The sequence below is a fragment of the Phaethon aethereus genome (genome assembly GCF_964289735.1).
Source record: "Phaethon aethereus genome assembly, chromosome: 1".
Lineage (NCBI taxonomy): Eukaryota > Metazoa > Chordata > Aves > Phaethontiformes > Phaethontidae > Phaethon > Phaethon aethereus.
This window is the reverse complement of record NC_138575.1, coordinates 220,144,745-220,161,804: the sequence shown is the minus strand read 5'-3', so window position 1 is coordinate 220,161,804 and position 17,060 is coordinate 220,144,745. Positions and strand designations below refer to the sequence as shown.

Below are 17,060 nucleotides of genomic sequence, written 5' to 3'. Positions count from 1 at the left end.
GCCGTCCACTTTATACCGTACCTCCTACACATCCCTCCCTTTCTTGAGAGCTGTTCAACACTATAAATTAAGAGTTAAGACCTGAATTCTACCAAGCCTGATCTCTGCAGGCAGATACCCACAGCTGTTCTTCAGCAGGACGTGCTCACCAGAAAGGATCTGCCCATATGGATCCTATTTCTCCACGAATACCGTTTTCAGGGTATGTACAACATGTGGCATAATGGGGCTGCAGTCCTTGAAGTGGCTTCTGGTTTAATAAAACAGGTGATTCACCTTCAACTTAAGTCCCCCAGCTTAGGAAGGAGGTCAAATGTGCCTTTAGTTGGCTGCCTGCGCGATGGTGGACCCACAAAGACAGATGCAGGTCCAACCTCCCCAGCACTATCAGCCTCCTTGCAACCACCTCTCCTCCACGCTTTGGGCGAGGTAACCCTTCTGTCAGCAGCACCAAGCCCTGCAGCTTGTGTTTGCTCAGCCTGACACCGCTGCAGTCTGGTGGACGGGGATGAAGACCAGGACCCCATCTGGTCTTAGCTCTGGGCTTGTATAGTACGCAGGCTTGGAGGATCACACTACCAACGAACTGGTGTCCTTGACCAGCTTTCTTGTGTATCTCCCCACCCCTCTCCTGCTTCCCTCAGGACCCAAACCCATGACCGCTCCTTCCCAATAGCTCACAAACATCTTTCCTTCACCAAGCTAGCAAGTGCAACCTGTACTGAAGTGCCCTGCTGCTTCACTAGGAAACAGCCATGAAGCTTGAAGTTCTGCTCTGGGAGTAAGAGAGGACAAAAAAAGCAAGGTGCTGCTGATAAGTTCTTCCCCAAAGACACCACGTTCTGTTCTATCAAAAAAAAAAAAAAAGGGGAGTGGTTACGGAATATCCTTTTGGCCAGTCTGGGTCAGCGTTCCTGGCAATGCCCTCTCCTAGCTTCTTGAGCACCTCCCCACTGGCAGAGCACGGGGAGCTGAAAAGAATTTGACTTGGTATAAGCACCACAACTAGTTAGCAATCACGAAGAACATCAGTGTTATCAACATTATTCTCATAGCAAATGCAAAACACAGCACTATACCAGCTATCAGGAAGAAAATTAACTCTATTCCAATCAAAACCAAGACAACAGCAGATGCTGAAGTCTCTTGGTTGCCAGAATCTACCTGCTAGAAAATCCCACTGAGGCTTGTGGGCCACGTCAGAGGTGGTGTCTGAGTAGACCTTCTAGTAGTTGAGTAGACCTTCTAGAGATTCTTCCAGGAGCAAGGAAAGACAGTACTTTCCCCAGATCCTCAGACATTTGCTAGCTGAAGAGCTGACAGAGGCTGAATTTTCAGGCTCTAGCAGTTGTTTGTGTAGTCCCAGCTCTAACTGTAGACCGTCACAGATGATCAGAGACTCAGCAGTCACCACCTCCCAGTGAAAGATGCCATGAGACACCTGAAACTATTGGCAGATGTGCTGGACTGCCTCCATCCCTGGCTTTCACTGGGATCTCAATTTTTAAATGTAAATCAGCGTTGCTCAGTATCTTTTAGTAAAGGTAGAGCTGTTACAGGTCCCTCTCCTCTAGCTGCTGCAAGGGAAGACTATGCTCTAGTCTGGATTCCACGTGGTACGCTTGCAGGCTCACAGCACGATTTCTCAGCGAGAAGGATCCTATGTTGCGCCCCAAAAATGTTTTGTTATAGCGTTGCTCTGGGTGGAGCACGTGGTGATGAAACCGTATGGGTTTGTGGGAGGTCTGTAGATAGCACGGGTGGCTTTGGGGGTTGGTAAAAGCCACCCTTTAGTCTGTACTCCAACTTCTACAACTAGGAAACTAATTTATCCCTGAAGAGTTTTGATGTAATTAACATGCATGGGGGTTGCTGGGAACCTTACGCAAAACACTTATGCAGTAGCCACCGCAGCACGAGCATCATCTGCCGTAAGATCACAGGGACAGGCACACGGACAGTTTACTCACCGACATGTTTAATTTTGGGACACTACAAAGCAGAGGAATAAGGGACTACAGGGGCATCTGTTCTGTCACTGCTGCACTGCTGCTTCTCAGTCTCACTGACCAAACTTTACTAGTACCAGCCTCGCCTTCAAGGGCACTTCCAGGGAGAGCTGTTGCCAGCTAAAACAGAAGATGAACAGGCATGAATTTAAGGAAAAAAGCAGGCTTGCTGCACGAAAATAAATAAATAGAAACATTGCACAACTGTGGCAATAATAAAATGAACAATTATTGCATTATGGAACACGCACATTGAGTTCTATTTGATTAATTGTGTTATTTTGCAAAGTAAAGACAACATAATGAACATGCACATATTTTGAAACTGCTGTAGATCTGCCTAAAACTTCCAACTTTTTTTTTTTTTTTTTTTTTTGCTGATGCCTCATTATTTATACTTAGGCAAACTGTTGGGCAGACTGCTGTTCTTTGCAAGCATTGTTTTCCTTAGGGAAAGTAGGGAGCATTAGAGGTCTGGAAATTATTGAAAGTTGAGCCTACTTTGGGATAACACCTATTGTTATTCTAGGTTAGCAACTGTTTCTTGAAACAGGTCCAGTAAAGAGGTTTATTTTCATCTTCTTAGAGTAATTGGGATGTTTCTGGTAACTCTGAAATTTGCAGTGTCACAGAGAAACAGAGCGCGGCGGGGAACGGGATAGCTGCACCCAGAATCATTAAGCAGTTCTGGTCCTCCGCTTCTTTACAGCAGAACCTTGGCAGCCAAATAAGCAGCTCCAGGATTTCTGCAGCCAGTGACAGAAATAACGCTACAGCAGAGACTTTTCAAAGAAGTAATAGTGATTTCTAACAGGAACTCTCTGCATGGGAAAAGGAAATAGAGTTTGTATATTCTTAAGACAAGCATTGCTTTCACAAATCAGCTGAGCAGCTAAGGAAAACCCACTTTCACTAAAATACATTAATTTCTCAGCAGTGATACTTAAAATAATTTGAACAGACACGTGGCTTCATTACATAGAATGTGCCGAAAAGCCAGGTCAAAGCAAGGCCGATACCTCAGATACACCTTGGAAATATCTACTGCCCTGAATTGTCAGGATATTTAAGATGACAATGTGTCTCAAAAATCTGTTAAAAAAAATAAAAAAAAAAGAGGAGTCAAAATTGATATTCAGTGATTATTTGTCCCAGACACTCCTCTGTCAGTCTCTGACAAAAGTGTTCTCTTTAAAGTTATATTACTAGACTCCAATGCAGCCGCACCCTTTCTCTACGCCCCCAGAAATAAGACGGGAGCCACTATAGTTTCAGTAAACGGTTTTCCTCCACACAAATCTCAAGTTAAAGGGGTACCTACCATTGCAGTCTGCTACTCCTTTGCCCCTGGGCATCCTGCCAAGCCATCGCTACTCAGGCTACCCGCCAGAGGTTCCCAAGCGATGGACTGATGCACCTAAAAAATGAGGCATTCCTCACCAACAGGTCAAACAAAATCAGCTAAATACGGAGATTCTGATTGATTACAGACAACCTAAACATCGCTGTGAAAGGCGGCGCAACGGCCGAGCACGCCAAGCGATCGAGGCTCTTGGAGCGAGCTAATTAGCAAGGCTTGTCGCAACTGTACGTCTCCGCTGAGCTCCAGAAGACACTTCAGTAGCTAAAGGAGTGGTTTACTGCCTTTCCCTTCCTCAATTTGTCTCAGTCCACCGGTCAAAAAGATCTCATTTACGCAGTCCGAAAGCAGCCTTCAGCTCTTTTGGCCAATTACAGGGCACTGGGTGTCAACTCTCCTCCTCTGGCTACGCCTGTAAGGCTGGGCTCATCCAACCTGGCTTTATTGACATATATCGACAATCTCCGAGGCCACGACCACCTCGCGCTGCTGTCTATAGCAGGGGAATTCGCAGACATTCCCACAATGGGAAAGTTTTTTTTTTTAATTTATTTTATTCAAATTGTACTTGAGATGTTCTTTAAAAAAGACAATCTTCCATATGACTTCTAATTAAAAAAAGCCTTTTTTTTTTTCGTAGCATTAACGTCTGTTTGGGCTATTTTCATATATTCAGAGGAACAGAGCAAGCTATTAGCTAAAACACTTTTTACTGATTGAGGCAAGAAATGCATTAACATGACAGCATGCCAGAAAGCATATACAAATAGCAGTGGAAAGATTAAGAGTAAGTTTTACTACTCCAAAGTGACAAAAGCTCCTGAAAGCATTTCTTAAGAAGCACATAGCCACTTTAATATCTTTGCTTACTTAGTAAAGGGTTTTTTTTCTTTCAAATTTATTCTTATTGTTTGACTGCATTAAAACATTAAGAACTGTATTTGTCATAGCCTCTATAATCATTCAATTTTCTGTTGCTGGGGGTCTTTCCCACTGCAGCTGGGAAGTACATAAAAGGATGACTGTAAATAAGTTATAAAATTGGCATGCATGAGGATAGCTGCAAAACTTAACTTTTCAACCATTTCAAATTTAATCTATTTCAGCCTGTTTCAGTTAGACAGAACTTCCACAATTAAAAGCACTGTATTTAGTGCCATCTCAAAATATTTAAAAAAAAACCTTCAGCAGAACATACAGATCAGAAGTGCTTTTACACAGGGTTTCCCGTGTCTTAAAACAACCACGACTCGCTAGAATTGCAAAAACAATGGAGAAAAAAATTGCCAAAACTAAAAGGTACCTTACAAAATACACATTCTCAAAGAGGGACAGCTTTACTAAGAAATTCAATACTATGTAAAAAGCAATTCACATTTTATTTTAAATTGCAATAAACTGTACAAAAATGTTTTATTCTTGCCAAAAATAACAGCAATATTTTCAATCTTACTCCTAGACAAACAACAAACTCTTATTTTAATCTTTCCTGGGTGAGTTTACAAATAAACAGACAATAAGATGCACGATTTTGTGTCAGAGTCAGGATAGAATGAATAGTTTTAAACGTTTGTGGAATAAATTTTGAGTTTTTAGTGCCTCTTAGGAATTTCAGTACTCCTGCCATGCCTGTTAAAAGCCTAAGGAAAAAAAAAAGTTTTGTGTCTCACACAAAGGAATGTAAACAGTCATCGAGAGATTAAAGAGGTTGACTCTTCCAATGAAACCGTGAACGTACCTCTATACCACTAACATTCACTTTACACTGAGAACAGTCCACAGCACGAGGATCGTGCAATAGCTGAATCCACTCTCCGAATTGCAAATGAAATATATACATCAAAGACTTTTTTTTTTTAAGTTTTTAAAAAGAATAAAATCCTAAGTAACAGAACTGAAATGGATTATACTCTTTTTAACATTTTGAGGTTTTTTTCCTTTCTTGATTAATGAGTGAATATGTAACAGCCCCATCAGATCTACAATCACAATGTACTTTTTCCAAGATGCAATGAAGTAAACGAGCACCTAGATAAGTCAATCCCATACACAAAGCACCTCTGCCAAGGGCATGGGCTTATTTTCAGGCTTGGTTTTGTTCGCATTACACATTTAATGCAGACTAACAAAACATAATTTGGGTCATTGACCACAGCTTCTTCAGTCTAAGACCTAAAATGGAAATACAATTGCAGTGATTTTTAAGATTTTCTCACAGTTGTTTTTTTCTCAGCATTGAAACTTAAGAAAAAGCTGTTTCAACAAATTGGTTAGAGCTTAAAAAATTAAGCATCTTCTGTTACTTCAGAGTTGTTTGAGGGAATAAAGTCTTCTTGAAATTCCACTTTATCTGGATAGAGTTTAATGTAGGTGTCCACCATTAAATCCAAGTCATGTTTTATATCAAAGTTTATGTTCAGCAAAGCTAGGTTGCTTGACCTTTGCTCTGTCAAGGTGTTTTTCAGGTATGCCTTCAAGCGCTTTCGTCCTATTTCATATTTTTCATTCTCCACCTTCATCACTGGAAGTATGCACAAGACTTTAAGCAATGCATATACATTAGGGAAAAACTTAATGTCAGGCAAGTGAAGTGCTTCATAAATAGTAGCTGGAAGTTCAATATCTTTTCCTCTGTGCTTCCACTTGATTCTCCAACAATGAAGCTCAGCGGAAAGCGTGTCTGGATTAGGCAAGTCATTTTTGTACATGTCAGCGTGATGTTCCTCGGACGTATTGAATTTGAGCTGCCCCATGACTGAGGGCACCAACGACAAACACTTAAGAGCTTTTAAATGTTGTTCTGAGAATATATCTTTTAATTCTTGAATAATATGCTCCACTGTGGGGACACTGAGGATTTCTTTGTAGTAATTTTCTGACGTTACCTCGGAGTCCAAGTTCGCCTGTTGCGCCCTGCGAAATTTTCCTGGGAGTTTAATTTGTACATCCAGTTTTGTAGCCAAATTTGTTGCCTCCTCAAACCAAAATTCATGGTAAACTTCAATATTCTCCATCACTTCATTCAGCGAATGCAACACTGCTGTTAAGCTGCTAGCTGCAAAGAACACATCCGATGTTTGTCCTTGGAGATTTTTGCCGAATGCCCTTGTAAAAGACAGAACGTTTTTCAGAATTACAATAGTGACAATGAAGTCAAAATCTGTTAATGCACTTGAAAGTACAAATGCTCGACCTGCAATAAAGTTGTTCCACCTGACGGATGAGTCACTGCTTACGGCATCCAAGCACAGTACCAGTGCTTGCATGAGGTCCACTAAAACCTCAAAAGTATCATGCCTGCCCGTCCACTGAGAACGGCAGATCTCCTTCAGCTCATTAGCCTTCTCCTTATTGTTCTGAAAAAGAACAGAAATTGTGTTGTCCAGTTCTACTAGTAATTGTGGCGACTGATTAAAAAGACAGCAAACTTCTTCGATTGTTCCTAATGCAATGGAAACGCCAACAACAGGAACGGATTTTGCCAGCCAAACATTTAAGGCACAAGAGGAACACAGCGTATACACAGCTTGTGGATACTTTTCCAAGAGTCTTGTAGCCACAACTTTCATTTTAGAAGCAAACCCACTGGAGACGATGTAGGCTTGACCTCGACAGTACTCCATGTTTAGACCCCACTTTTCAGTAATAGTCGTGTGGAACTTAACAGCTAAAATTTCAGGATCAGCCTCATATGGTAAAAACCCTATGAATTCTTCTCTCAGATTATGAGAATCATCAACAAATCTCACCAACACCGGCAAATGCTCCTCTCCTGCTATGTCTACTACTTCATCGGTGACAATAGAAAAGAAGTGCGAGTCTCTTACTTCCCTCAGTGTCTCTTCTCTAACGCAGCTTTCACAGATCTCAAGCATCTGTTTCTGCTGAGTTTTTGAACAATACTCAAGATTGACTGCAGTCATCTCAAATCGCTTCCTCAGAACTTCATCTCCAGCATTTATTCTATATTCCAGTAGAGCCTGAAAGTTATCTGAAGTAAAAATACCTTCTGGAAGCTCATCAACATTATGGCCATCCAAAGGAATATTTTGTTTACCCATGAGGATCAAAATTTCAAACAAAGATTTAAGGTAATCTTTGTTTTCTCTTTCTTCCAGCGTTAAGGGGACAGCTTCTTCCTCTTGTTCTTCCCCTCCTTCCTCCAAGACAGTATTTTGTTCATTGCTTTCAGTCAATTCTTGAGTTGCCTGTTCCCGTTCAAAAGCTTCTTCAACTACAAAATGTAAAATACTGTGTCAAGACAACATGAATAAAACCTAACATTTGCTTTCCCTTATCAACCCCATTACCTTTAAGTTACTGGAGTCCAGAGAAGAATGCTTCCAGTTTGAAAGTGAATGAGTATTTTGGAAAGAGTTTAGACCGGCTGTTTGAATAAAGCAGCAACTCAGTTATCCTCCTGATATATATGAAATTACAGTTATGTGTCCTGCATTAGCTTGTCCTGATATATATGAAATTACAGTTATGTGTCCTGCATTAGCTTGTCGGCCTTAGTAAACAAAGTTTTTATGAACTCAATTATTTTGCCCACTTACTCTTTTGTTGTTTCAGTGTTCTTATTTCATCTTCACTCTTAAAAAAAAAAAAAAGAACTTACATTGATGATGTCTAGCATATGACCTTAAAATATTAAAACACATCAAGATCAGATACAAATATTGCCGATGAGACCATTTTAAGAGTGTTAATATTTACCAAAAAGTGCTAGAAGGTCCATGAGAAGGAGGTTTCTTCAGGTAGTTTGCTGCCACAACACATAACTACTAACTACATGAGAATAGTTTGCTACTGCTGCTAAAGTTCCCATACTTTAGGAGTTTGTTCAATATATATTTTATAATTTTTATTTAATAGATTTCATTAAAAAAATTCTGTTTCAATATGAACATGCACTGCACTGTCAGTAGACATAACCATCTTTAACTCTATTTTCCATCAATAAACAGTCTTAATCAAACTCATGAAGAAATATGTAGAAATTGTCTGTCATTTTCCCAACATATAAGCAGAGTTTAGGAACTGAATTCCTCTTATTTGTCAGCATACTTATAACCATAGAGACACTTCTTCTATAAATGACACAAAAGAGGTGTTGGCAAGATACAATTCCACAAAAATCTTCTTGATCTTGGTTTTATACATGGAACATCTTTTCAGAACAATAGATTAAAACAAGCATGTCTGATTTGGTGCAGACTTCAAAAGTTAAATGGGTGAACTGAAGATCACACTCAATATGTAGCAGGAATTTCAGGGTACCATGCATAAGCTGTATTCAGCTAGCACTGTAATGACAAGCAAAAGGAAGCTATGTACTTTCTTTGGAAGATAAAATCAGCATATTTCATTTTCCAGATTATTTAATTAACACTTCCTTAGTAGATAAAATTTATATCAGCATACTATTTGGGCATTTGACTTATAATCAGCAAAACGTTACTAGAATAGGCAGTACAGAAGATGCAAACACTCAGGTGCTAAATATTATTTAACATTTTTATACAAAAGTTTCACATGAACTTACTTGCTTCTATTTTTGTAATATTGGGAAAAAAAATCTTACCAAAAAAAAAAAAAAACTTACTAGCTCTTTTATCCTTTTCCTGTGTCTGCTGTGGGGATTGTTCAGGTGACTTGTAAGATCAAATATAGTCGGCACAGCATTATCCCGCAAAACCGTTCTGTAAGGGCTCTGTAAGAAGACAGACATCTGGATTTGGGATATCTTTGGGAAGTTCTCACTGTGTGTGCACAAAAAGCCCTCAGGATTTCTGATGCCATGCCCTGCCCTTTCTTTTTTCTTCCTTTTTTTAAAAAGTATTTTCACTTTCTGATGTTTCAAAACAAAGAGAAAGCTCTGTTATGCAATTCACATTTTGGGGTATCAAGAGAACATTGAAAATGAGAAGAGAGATGTTTTAAAAAAATCAACCACCCCAATCTAAACCAGAAACACTTTCTTCCCCATTATCTTCATGTCAAAGACCTCATATGCAATAATTAATACTTTAATATCACGATATTTTTTCTGGATAAAAAGACATCTATGGATCAGAAAGGAAACCTTTTGTTACTGTTAAGCTTTGTTTTTTATCACTTATTTCAGAATTCCAGAAACAACCACATAAGCATTTTCACAGTGAAAATGTTCAACTGCTTCTTTATGTAGCCTTATGAATTCCACAAAACACTATCGTGAAAGGTCATACTGAAGGAAATGTATCTGTCAAATGAGCAGGAGGAAAAGACTTCTAGATGGTCATGTAAATGTTTCTAGCAGTTAAAGAAAAACATTTTAAGTAAAATTTTATACTTGGATATACTATGAACTTACGTCATCTAAACTGGGTAATTTCCAGCAAATAAAGAATTTTAACTGATTATGTTTATACCTGTCATTAGATTGAAATACATTTTAAACAAACCAAGTTTCATAAAACTTCATTTCCAATTCAGAATCACTTCCAACATCCATTCATTTGTTTCTGGGATGCTGGCTAATCAGAAACCCTGTCACGTGTAATACCATCAGGAGTGCAAAGTCTAACCTGCGTATTTTAATTATCCTTCATAATTAAAAGACTGATTTTGCCTATGTATCAATGTAAAATTCAGCCTGGAAATTAAAACTTGATAAAAAGCCCCAAATCCACCATTTCCTACTGTTATGTAAGCTGTTAAGACCAGTGTTATCATGTTAACAAGAAGAATTGAAAGCTATTATTTCATTATCTGGAAACAGTGCCATAATTTTAGCTGGATAAAATATAACAGGAACCAAAAGCTTGACAGATGCAAAGAATGTTTAAATCTCTTGGCCACAGGGGAGTATAATTTAACTGAAACACACCATATATACACTTCAGTAACAGCACATTAATGATTTTAAATAATTAGAGGTATGCAAACTTACATACTTACACCAAATAAATTAATATAATGTTGTAACATTTAGTGACAGCAAACAAAATGAGCATTGCTTTGCATGAGGAAAGAACTGCAGTGAAGACCAGGCCTCCACAAACTTATTAAGCCAGCAGGAGCAGCTCTGCTTTTCTCTTCCCCAACTGCTCATTTCCATCCCATCCTTTGTGCCAACATCTGCGAATCTCTGCGGTGCCCTGGGCCATGACAACGATCTCAATTAAGACTAAGAGATTAATTTTCCCAAGGACCACTTATCCAGGGGATCAAAGATTAAAACGCAGCATTCTGATGAAAAACATTAGTCACATTTTGCAAGACGCAATAAATAAATGCTTGGTTTTACTTACGCTTCTACATATCATAGAAGTCTCAAAATGTTTAGCACACAATCTGTAATGCTTGTTGAGTTGATCTGGAGTTTTATCTTCTAAATCTGCCCTTCGACAGTTCTCTACCCATCTTTGACATCTGCATGTAAGCAAAAGAATTAGCTAGTTTTAAGAGAAAACAAAACTGCAAAGGGTGCTCAAAATTGGAGTGCAGTGAGCCTTGCCCTTTATGCAAGGCTAAGGGAAGTTCTGTACACCTTCTGTTGTAACGTACCATCAATGTTTTTAAAAAATTCTTTTTTCTACTTCTGCTCACCACTCTAACACTCCCCCAGCAAATTCATGAATCATTTACCTTAATTTAGATATTCTTGCTTAGCACTGCCCCAGCAAATTCAGGAATTTTTTCTCTTAATTTATATATTCTTTCCTTTGTCTCACACACACAACAGATTGTAACACGGTTGCTCATGAAACACGACCATTTAATTCTTAAGAACTTAATCTTAAAAATAAAAGTTAAAAAAGAGAGAGATGTGCTTGTAGACTGAAGTTGTAAAGTTTTTGACGGCAGCTATTAAAATAGTTGTCTCTTCTGCCTCCCTCCAAAATACAGCATTTTTCTTATTTATTGTGGTCACTGGGGAAGTTTAAAGTCGATTTTTCAAAAGTGAAATAATAAAAATAAAAAAGCAATCATTCACAGACAGTGGTCACAAACCTGAAGTAAGTTTTCGTTAGATGCATATTTTTACAACATTTACTTCTGCTTTGGATTAGTTCTCTGAGATATAACACAAAGCTAAAGAAACATTTCCCCTACTAACAGGGCTCCTTTTAGATATTGAAGTTACTATTTCCTCTGGTGAGTAAAACACTTTGCAGTAATTGATGCAAATGTTTTAGTCAGGTTGTATTTCCCCCAACAGGGTCCATGCCAATCACCTTCTTGCTATGGATTTTTGAGAAACAACATGCATAGACTGATCCTGCACAGTCACTCCAGTAAAACTCATCTGCTATTTTATTTGTGCAGTAAAAAAAAATATATATCTGTAAATTAACAAGACTCCAGCAGCTACTGATACCTCCGTATTTAAAAGTTTCCCCCCAAAAAAGTCATTTCCTTCTTGCAAAAACAATCCTCAGAAGCGGCATTTTGATGCACTTGCTTACACCTTGCGGCATCACAGAGCCACCAATTTACAAGGGCACATAAGTAAACAGGGAGTTGAAAACGTACAATACCAATGACTGAAAACCTTCACTCGAACACGACCGACGAGGATTTGCTCATCACTCCAACGGTACGGAGTGGTTACACAAGCTCCCGTTCCTCCCAGGGTAAATCCTTCCCCAGACAAACTCAAGAACACCAGAGACAACGTCTCCTGCTTTCAGCTGGGATAGACTTAATTTTCTTCCTGATGGCTGGTATAGTGCTGTGTTTTGGATTTGGGATGAAAATAATGTTGGTAAGGAAAATACTGATGTTTTCAGTTATTGCAAAACATTCAAGGATGGTTCAGCTTCCCATGCCCTGGCCTGCCGGCGAGAAGGCTGGGGGTGCACAGCCAGGACAGCTGACCCAAACTGGCCAAAGGGATATTCCATAACATTCCACACCATACGGCAGCACGCCCAGTATGTAAACTGGGGGAGCTGGCTGGGGAGGGCCGCTGCTCGGGAACTGGCTGGGCATCGGTCAGCAGCGGTGAGCAATCGTGCTGTGCATCACTTGTTTTGTATACTCATTTATCAGTAGTAGTATTATTTTTTTTTTCCCCCCTGTCCTATTCAACCATCTATATCTCAAGCCACGAGTTCCACCTGGTTTCTGACCCTCTCCCCATCCCGCTGGGGAAGGGGCGACGAGCAAACGGCTGTGTGGTTGTTTTATCCTACCTGTCAGGTTAAACCACGACACAACTACTTTATAAAGAATTATGGTAATATCACAATAATTCTACAGCAAAAAGGAAAAGGAACTTTCGGTACAGTCTCAGTGACTTATTTTGCTTTACAATCCATCATTTTGCTACATACTTTTCAACATGGACTCATATTTTAAAGTGTTGTGTTGAGTTTGTTTGGGTTTTTTTGGGTTTTTTTCAATTGGTACATGTTGGCAATGCCCACAAAGCTCCAGGAACCTACACAGAGAAGTTTTACACATGAAGGTTCTACTATTTCAGCAGGGCAAAGTGGAGGAGATCTCACCACAACCCAGTCATTGCTGAAATTCTTGAAAGTGAAAAAAATTATTCGGTCCACTTAAAACCAAAAGCCTTTAAATCTTCTTTTTTTATTCCTCAATTAAAAAGAAGATGGGTCCCGAGCCAAGAAACAGATAGAAGTTACAAGAAAGCAATTTTATTATTATTTTTGACTGCAAACATGGAATTATTGCTCACAAGAGCAAGGAGGGAGAAAAATAATTAGTGATTATTCAACAATTTAGGAATGAAGGCTGTCTCGTCAGATGTTTTGGTGGGCAGCCCAAATGAGGAAATGCACAGCTCTGAGGGGATTCACCATCACCTCTACTTTAAGAGAGTGCAGCAACGGGCAACCGTGAAGATGAAAGGGGGGAATCCTGGATTCTGATCTCTGCTGGCTGAATCGTTTGTGAGCCTTCATTTTTTGTTCATGCAAAATACCAAAGTAACGGTACCATAAAACAGGAACCACTTCTAATATTGCTCTCGTAGATCCACACATAGTATCCTTAGCAATGACTTAAAATAAGAAAAAAAAAAGGTTTAAAAAAAAAAAATTTTTTTGGCACCACAGATCTTGCACTCTTGCCTGGACAGTCCAGTCACTCCAACAAGAAACAGAAGAGCTTCCTTCATTTAACCAAATGGTGTAACACAGTATTTTTACACAAGACACCTTTAGCTTATATTGAATGTGGCTCTCATACTTTCCAAGTGGATGCAAATTACTAGATAACCCATTAAAGGTGATCGCATCAGGCTGCCACAAAGGCTGATGAACCTCCCCACGGTCAGCGAGGAGGGTTTCGGTCCAGAGGGGTATCGAGAGCACAAGCCTGACCCTAGAGGTCTTACTTGCCTCTCTCAGCGACTCAGGGAGTCTGAGGAAGACTGCCAGGGAGCGAAGTCAGAGCTCCTCACATTATGGTAACTCCTCTGAATCACCTCCTGGCAGCCACACAGGGACAAAACGGCAGCAGCGATGGTGCATCTAGAACTGGCATGCAGTTGTCAAGGACAGACAAAAAACAGCCTGAGTCCCTTCACTCCCCATGTTGCTGCCAGCCAGAAAACAAGTTAAGTAGAGGCTAGTCATAGCTAGGGACCAGATCAGAGTAATGAGTGATGGCACAAGACACCATGAGCTCTTCAGAGGGGTCTTGCTCGGGACATGAGTCTCACAATGATTAAATTAACCACCCAATACTCCTCTCCCTTCCCAATTTCTTCTACAGCTACAGAAGAGCGGCTGTGGCCGCTGCCTTTTGTGCCGAAGTCAACACCGAGCACACGACCTGAAAGACGCCCTTGGCATGCAGAGCCCCAGTTTGCAGAGCCCGACCAGACACGGGCACCGAGCTCCTCGCCCCGTTGGGGCAGCAGGCTGGAAACTGGAGCTCTAGCCCGCTAGGAAACTCCACTGGCAAGGGCTGGAGCCTTGGTGTTTTCTCAGGCAGCTACAGGACCGGACGGAGATGGAGGTTATGTGACTGGACTCAAATGCACAAACTACATCTGAGTCTGAATTCGGCCCCTCCGCCTTGCTACAAGTTTGGCGTCAAATCGAATGCTCCCTGAGGAAAGGAAGAACAAGGAAAAAGCAGGTCAGACCCCTGAAATCACCCCATGTAGCTCTGTACGGTATCATCCAAGCTGCAATTAAAAAGATTTTAGAATAAAATTATGTATAAAAATTTCTCCAGTTTTTTAGTATTCAACTAATGCACACCGTATACTGTTGCACAAGTGCTTTAGCGGCAAAATGTTTGGCACAAATCAAAAGCCATGTCAATGCAATATATTACACCACTGCTTCGGTATTGCTCATTAGCTTTTAAGAAGGTTTTTTTACAGTCACAAACTTCACATTTTTAGAGATCTGCTGACATCTCATGGAAGCTCAAATGGCGTTTTCTTTAGGTGCAGATAGAGCGTTTTATATTACCTCAGTATTGGTCAACTGCAGTACAGTAACATCCCTTTGCTTAAGTATTTTGTTCTGCTCACACCTCACCTTAACTCAAACCACCATGACGAACAGTCAGAAACATGGATGAGGGTTAAAGACACAGATCTTACCGTGGGGATCGCTGCCTAGACTGTATAAAACTATAAAATATGCATCCTTATTGGGGTAACAGAGGCTATTTACATTAGTGTTTGATATGAAAAGACTATGCACCATCCATTAAACACAGATGGTTCTTTTTTAAAGCCTGATCTCCGTACCCCTTCTCATTTTCTCCGGTAGCGACAATAAACGAAGCTAGTCTTAACTAACTGGTTAGCTCTCACAGATTTGCTAATTTTCAAAGGATCAGACTTGGAATGTCTAACTGGAACCTCTTAGCACTGAACTGGAAAAATGTAAAGGCAATTATTCAGTTATTGTGGAAAAACTGAAAGCATGAAGGTAGTAGAGACAATTTACCTGTATTTCTCATCGATGGTTTTTCAAAAAATTAAAATTTATTTTAGAGATGTATACTCAACCTTCTCACTCTAACCTGCCAAGTGCAAAAAAGACATTTTTGGCATAAAGTATTTTCCTCGCCAGACCAGTTTCACCTGTAACAGTAAGAGGCTTCTATGACAGCAAGCAGTACAAGCAACACATTGTCATTTACAACGGCAGGTGACTGCGTGTCCTGGTTTCAGCCGGGATAGCACTAATTTTCTTCCTAATAGCTGGCACAGCGCTGCGTTTTGGATTTGCGATGAGAATAACATTGATAACACGCCGATGTTTTTCACTGTTGCTGAGTAGTTGTGGTGCTTACGCTAAGTCTAGGACTTTTCAGCTCCCCGTGCTCTGCCAGCGGGGAGATGCACAAGGAGCTGGGAGGGGGCACAGCCAGGACAGATGACCCAGCCTGGCCAAAGCGATATTCCATACCATAGTACGTCATGCTCAGTATAGAATCGCCGCTCAGGGACGGGGCGGTGAGCAATTGTTGCATTGTGCATCACTTGTTTTTGTATATTCCTTTATCGGGATTATTATTATTGTTGTTGTTGTTATTTCCTCTTCCTTTGCTGTCCTATTAAACTGTTTTTATCTCAACCCACGAGTTTTAATTTCTGGTTCTCTCCCCCATCCCACCTGGCAGGGGGAAGAGGCGAGCGAGTGGCTGCGTGGTGCTCAGTCGCCGGCTGAGGCTAAACCATGACATTGCTGTAGCTCAAATTGGAGAATAAACCACTAACATCCTGCATTCTACAAAGCCAGAAGGTTGCATGGACTTGTCAATCTTTAAATGCTGCTGTTAAAATAGAATATATGATCAACCTTGGAGATTTTAACATAGGTTTAAATGAGAAAGGTGTAAGATGCTGGGGGGAAAAAAACACTTGTAGAGAACTTAAAAGAGTGTCACCTTTGTCACTGTATGATTTTAAGAGCATGACAAAGATGCTAGAAACAGTTTAGGCATAACTTATCCTTCCTTTGGATAGCAGAAAGGTCTAGATGATCCTTCAGGGTCAATTTTAACTCTATTTTCTACTAATCTGTTACAGGAAAATTAATCGTATTAGCTTGAACTACTTCAAGGATTCTGAAGTAGTCATGCAGTCAAAAAGCATGCTTGCTCACACACTGTAGAAATGGAAGCCAGTACATACTTCCTAAAGCCATGTCTGTGATCAACTTTCATGTTTGCAAAGGAAGTATCCATAAATCTATATTGTTCCAACTCATTGTAGCTGACACGCGTTGTTTTTTTCAGAAGGTTTTAGTTTCCACAAATGGCGGTTAAAAGTAGTAGTATTCCAATTCTAAAATACAGTTGTGTTTTTTTTTTTTTTAAATCTTTAAAATTAGTGCATTGTTTAATTAACTGCACACTTTTTAATATATCTCTGTGTTGCTATCATGGAAAAGATTCATTCAAAAAGTCTTTAAATAGAAAAGTTATAAACTGAAGAGGTATTTTCTTCATACAATAAACTGCACAACTTGACATGACTCAGATTTTACAGCATGGACTCCTTACAAATTACGACTGAAGTTCAGACAGCACCAAATCTCTTCAATTCTGCACAAAACTGCAGTCATTCCTTTGACTGTGCAAGAACCTGTGGCTCTCGCAGGACGGAGGGTGGAAAGAGATAACGCTAGAAGCGACTCATCCACATGAAAGATTAAGAGTGGACAATCAACTATTTCGATTTCCATTTTCATTGAAAGCAT

The 17,060-nt window shown here is 40.0% G+C and overlaps 1 protein-coding gene across 1 annotated transcript in view; it reads right to left on the bottom strand.

Annotated features, from left to right (window-relative positions):
- Window positions 1-5,654: 5,654 nt before the first annotated feature.
- THAP12 (THAP domain containing 12) overlaps window positions 5,655-17,060 on the bottom strand; it is a gene marked incomplete at both ends in the record, with an annotated part of 12,426 nt that continues 1,020 nt past the window's right edge. The window contains 3 exons of the mRNA XM_082015013.1: window positions 5,655-7,603; window positions 7,929-7,965; window positions 10,668-10,788. Of these exons, the coding sequence (XP_081871139.1) occupies window positions 5,655-7,603; window positions 7,929-7,965; window positions 10,668-10,788 (2,107 nt within the window). The remainder of the gene's footprint in view (window positions 7,604-7,928; window positions 7,966-10,667; window positions 10,789-17,060) is intronic.